Here is a 5,753-nt window from a genome sequence, read left to right on the forward strand (position 1 = left end):
CAATTTTCGAACTTGAAACGAACTGCAACTATAAATTAATACCTGGTTCAACCCAAACTAATATAATTAGACTTAATAGTTACACACACACACAACTAACAACTCATGCTTAAAAATCGATATCAGTGGCGTGTAAATTTTCCAGCAGCCTAAATTATTTTTTAAGGTATATACACTTAGAAAAATATTTCAGTGGCGTGTAAATTTTCCAGCAGCCTAAATTATTTTTTAAGGTATATACACTTAGAAAAATATTTCCTCTCTTTAAGGTGCTATGCACGTTCACCTTATTAATTCTTACTCCTCCAATCCTAACTATACGACTTTTATATTAGTTAATTATATTTTTCATAATATTTATTGATTTAAACAAAAATTAAATTTAAATTTGTCCTCCAGTAATTATTACATTAATTTATGTCTTTTTTCAGCAGTTAAATCATCCAAACATTCTTATTTTATTAAAATAACTTTTTTCACAAATTTTATTCTTCTGACATTTATTCTCAAAATAACTTTTCAATTATTTTTCTCCACACCAGTTCTGCTCCCCCCCCCCCCCCAAAAAAAAAAAAAATACAGAACACCACTTGGTTTTAGCAGAGAAGCCCGTCCTAACGGCTCATCCCTTCTCAAAGAGTTTTGGGCAAGTACCTTAGCACAAAATAAACTAATTCTCAGATTGGCCCAAAAAGCTTCATAAAAATACCATCAACCTCCCGACTACCGCGCATCTGCTTCAGGCAAAATATAATTTGTTTGAAAAAAAAAAAAGAGTAACTGATACTCTTTTTGGGGACGAATTGCATATTAGTAATCGAGCTCCTTGAATATTTGGGACTTACACTGAATTATCCATATTGATAATTGAGCATGAAAATTGCACACAGGAAATGGGATAATACTGAAACAGCCTCCCTTTCAAGCAAATCACTCTTATTATTAACGCATTTCAAACAACACCCCCGTACTTAATTTTACCCAACTCGACGTTTATCACCATCCCAGAATCCAAAATGGAACTTCATGATCGGAACTTCTATGGTAAAAAGACTTCAAGCACCGAGTGAGATCAACTAACAAGCATAATGATACTACTAACAACAGAACAAAGAGTGGTAATTAATATGTTATACCAAACCAACACTCATCAAAACAAGTAAATTCACAGCATCACACATCGGTATACCTTATTTCTGACCCATCCCAACTAGATTATTACCAGAAAACAGGACGCTTTATGTTACACACAACATCATATTTGACGAACGAACCTTGTGAAATACCAGCCCAGCAGAAAGCATAGATCTTGTAATTCATTCTTCTCAACCAGCGATCTCGATGGCCTTAACCTCTGGTTTCTTAACCTCTTCCTTTGGAACAGTCACAGTGAGAACCCCATTTTCCATGGAAGCCTTCACCTGATCCATCTTTGCATTCTCCGGCAACCTGAATCTCCTCATGAATTTCCCACTGCTACGCTCCACGCGGTGCCATTTCTCGTTCTTGTCTTCCTTCTCCACCTTCCTCTCTCCGCTTATCTGAAGCACCCTGTCGTCTTCGACCTCCACCTTCACCTCCTCCTTCTTCAGCCCTGGAAGATCCGCCTTCAACACATGGGCTTCCGGCGTCTCCTTCCAGTCCACCCTAGCGTTCATGAACGCAGAACTTTCCGAGGACGAAGTAGAGAGAGAAGCGGGGAACGGGAAATCTCTGAATGGATCCCACACATCAAGAGAGAAAGGATCGAAGGCGCTGCTTCGTCGGCCACCAAAGAAGCTCGGGATGAGTGACATATGATCGGAAACTGAAAAACAATGGAAGATCAATCAACGAGATTATGTTCTAAATTCTGATTGCTGCGTGAGGGATGAAAGGATATGATGGGTATTTAAAATGATGTGGGGGAGTAATGTAGTACTTTCAGGAGATATCCATTGTAGATATTTCAAGAAGTTTCTGAAAGTGCACAGCCCCTCTTCTACAGTTCTACTTCGCCCACCAGGCACGAAGGGTCGAGAGAAATACATGATCCCTCTGGACATTTCTGGTTCTCCTTGTATTTTTCTTGGACGTTGGTGTGTTTTATTTGATTTCTATATATTTTTTCCATTAATTTTTTTGGCCTTGGAAATATTTTTCTATTAACTAAATCATTTAATTTTGTATTTTTAGTAACGTTAGCTCTTGTAACGTTCTTCTATTAACATTTTTACTCTCTATGTAAGAGTTAATACTGTTAATAAAGTAAAAATAAAAATTTAATTAAGAAAAAAACACATGAACATCAAATGAAAAATTTAAAACATATATAGAAAAAATTGTAAATAAAGACCTCCTAATATATAAAATTACGATTTGGGATTTTTAATTTGAAAAATAGTAAATAAGGACCTAGTCTCACTTTTGCAAATATGAAATTGTGGTAAAATATCTGAAATACCCCTCAGTCAAATGACAAGTTGATTATGGAGAATGATAAGTTCACTTTAGCGAATAACAATTTTAGTAAACTAAATTACAACTTGATTGAGGGTATGTCAAATGATGAGTTGACTATGGGAAATAACAAGTTCACTTTAGCGAATGACAACTTTAGTAGATCAAATCAAAATTTGGTTGAGAGGCATTTAAGACTTTTACTCATATTTCATATTTGTAAAAGTAGGACTCAATCCTTATTTGTTATTTTCTAAATTCAGAGTCCCAAATCACAATTTTATATATTAGAGGGTCTTTATTTATAATTTTCGTGATTTTTTTTTGGGTTTTTGCGTTGGCAGTAATAATCTTGCTTGTTTTCTTTTTACCAAAAAATTAAAACTAATCTTGCTTCTTTTTATAACTTTTTTTCTGCGCCTGACTCTTGCTTATCACTTTAATGGTCCTTTATATCTTTGCTGGGCCAGAAGCCGATAGTGAGTCTTTTTATTAAAAAAAAAAAGATACAAATTATTTTTAAAAAAGGAGAGAGTGAGCATTTTTGAGCTTGCACAATGACAGGGGCTCTCTAATCCATCCGGAAATGGCAATGTATTTAATAATTATTTAATTAAGAATAATAACTTATAAAATAAAAATATTCACACCATGAAGTTGTGAATAATTATTTAAGCGTCATATCACTCATGGGGTGTTTGGTATCACATAAAAGTACTTCCAAAAAGCACTTTCTTATAAATCAAGACAAACCTTTTCATATAGTTATCTCGTAAACTGTAAAATCACTTTTAAAACTATGGTTTAGGAGATGTTTGAATGAAACCAAACCATAGTTTGAAAAATAACTTCCAGATAATAGATTATGAGAAGAATAGATTTTGTAAAGAAGTAATTCTGATAAAGTGAGAGTGTTTGGATAGTTGTTATCAGAAACACTTTTTATATATACAAATTACTAAAAAGGGCATAAGTTAATATGATAATTACATAAAAGATAGATTTTATAATATATTTTAATTTGAAGGAATAAAATTGTTAATAATACATTTTTTTACCAATATAATTAACAATATATAAGATAATATAATTAATAAATAATTAATTTGTGTATATATATTTATAAAATATAAGATTAAATATGTTTAGAGAAAAATGACCTTTTTTTCCTCTAACAAAAAAATATTAATTTTCTTTAAAGATTTTAAACATGAAATCACGTAACATTTTTTTACAATTAGTTTTTGTAAGAACATATTACCTTTGATCTTTAATATAATTAATTAATTAATTGTTACTACATGTATATATATTTATAAAATATATGAGTAAAAATATTTTCAGAGAAGATGAATTATTTTGTTGTGAACAAAAAAATTATTAATTTTCCCTGAAAATTATTAATTTGGGTGTTTTTAGTCAAAATATACCATTGCTTCCAATTGACTCCTAATTATTACTCTAATGACTTAATTTTCACTTCGTAGAAGCAACAATTTTTCACTTCTCACCAAACGATGGTTTCAGCCTTCAAAACCATGTTTAAGCTATAATCAAGGTTTCAAAAGAGCTAAGACTGTTTGGATTACGGGCCTGTTTGGATGTATCTCCAAACCATGGTTTGGAGACCCAAACCATGGTTTGGGGAAAATACCATCCAAACAGCAGCAGAAAATATGAAACCATGGTTTGGAACCCCAAAACCATGGTTTCACCAAAAGCAGCTGCGAGTTGTTTCTGACTTAAATTATTGGAACGTTTGGCGTGGGTCCCATGCAGATGACAGAACAACCCCTAATAATTGATGCCTTCAGCCCTTCATTTCTCGGTCCTTCGCTCTTCACTCTTCAAAACGCTTTCCTGCTGTGCTCTTTCCTCCATCACAAGGATAGTTTAATATTATGTTTTATAAATATATATATATACACATATTAATTAATTATTAATTATATTATCTTATATATTATTAATTATGTTAGTAAAAATTATTTTATTAACAATTTTATTTCTTCAAATCAAAATATATTATAAAATCTATTCCTTATATAATTATCATATTAACTTATACCCTTTTTAGTAATTTATACATGTAAAAAGTGCTTCTGGTAACAATTATCCAAACACTCTCACTTCTCAAAATCACTTTTTCACAAAATCTATTCTCTCCAAAATCTATTTTCCAGAAGTTATTTTCCAAACCATAGTTTGGTTTCATCCAAACACCCCCGTACATCTTATCCAAACCATGGTTTTGCCTTTCAGACCATGGTTTTGGATCTCTTTAGTTTTCATCCAAACCCCCTCCCTCAATCTCCTAATTAAAACATTTCTACCATGATGGTAAATCAGTAAATCTAAATGAAGAACTCAAATCTCCCAAAAAAAAATCTAATTATAAATATAAGACTTCATTTATAATTTCAATGATACTACAATAGGGTTTCATATTTAGCACCAGAGGTGATAGTTAATTAGGAAAAAAAAAAGTTAAACTTATAAATTACATTACCTTTAATTCTTAATATAAGAGCTAGTTGATTAATTTGAGTAGATTAAGAAAATTAGTTAAATTAGTTATTTGTAATAAATATGTGTTGTCTTTTCTGAATCATTACTAATCAAATATATCGGCTAGAATTACTATTATTGCAAGGACTACTTTAGGAAAAAAAATGAATAATTATAAAAGATAAAGTGAATTAAAGTTTTGTATTTAGAACCAAAATAAAAATCAAACGAGTTCTTATACTACCTTCGGTCCTAAATATAAGAGGTAGTTGACTAATTTGAGTAGATTAAAGAAAAAAATTAAGTTAGTTATTTGTAATAAACACGTGTTGTCTTTTCTAAAATATTATTACTAATCAAATGCATTGACTAGAACTATTATTATTAGAAGGACTATCTTAGAAAAAAATGTATAAATATGATAAACAAAATAGATTGAAATCTTATATTTAGATCAAAATAAGAATCAAATAAAATTTTATATTGAGGGCGAGAGGTAGTATTGTATTTATGAAACTCTCAGCGTGGGACTCGCTGCACAATCCTCCTCTAGAATGGCAATGAAAGCCTTCACTCTTTTTTTTTTGGACCTGAAAAGCCTTCACTCGTAGCTAAGGTACTTGCACATCGGTTTTTCTACTCAAATTCATAGATTTGGTGCGGTGTGCAGTGGGTTTCAAGTTAAAAAAAAATAAAATAAAATAAAAACAAAATGTGTGGGCATGAATGAAGTTTGTCGGTGCAAGAGTTACATGAAGCCGAATACTTAAAGAAATCAAATATCATGTGCTCAATATATATCATAC

The 5,753-nt window shown here is 31.2% G+C and overlaps 1 protein-coding gene across 1 annotated transcript; it reads right to left on the minus strand.

Moving 5' to 3' along the window:
* Window positions 1–878: 878 nt before the first annotated feature.
* Window positions 879–1,796, minus strand: LOC114719428 (17.3 kDa class I heat shock protein-like). The gene has a single exon (XM_028904930.1). It carries the CDS (start codon window positions 1,794–1,796, stop codon window positions 1,326–1,328), a length of 471 nt encoding a protein of 156 aa, XP_028760763.1. The 3' UTR covers window positions 879–1,325.
* Window positions 1,797–5,753: the final 3,957 nt, after the last annotated feature.

Source organism: Neltuma alba, unplaced genomic scaffold (genome assembly GCF_004799145.2).
Source record: "Neltuma alba isolate B1F8T4 unplaced genomic scaffold, ASM479914v2 tig00011916_pilon, whole genome shotgun sequence".
Classification (NCBI taxonomy): Eukaryota; Viridiplantae; Streptophyta; class Magnoliopsida; order Fabales; family Fabaceae; genus Neltuma; species Neltuma alba.

Bases quoted from the DNA above. Each gene is read 5' to 3' on its own strand.
- LOC114719428 (XM_028904930.1), bottom strand. From the start codon at position 1,796: ATGTCACTCATCCCGAGCTTCTTTGGTGGCCGACGAAGCAGCGCCTTC.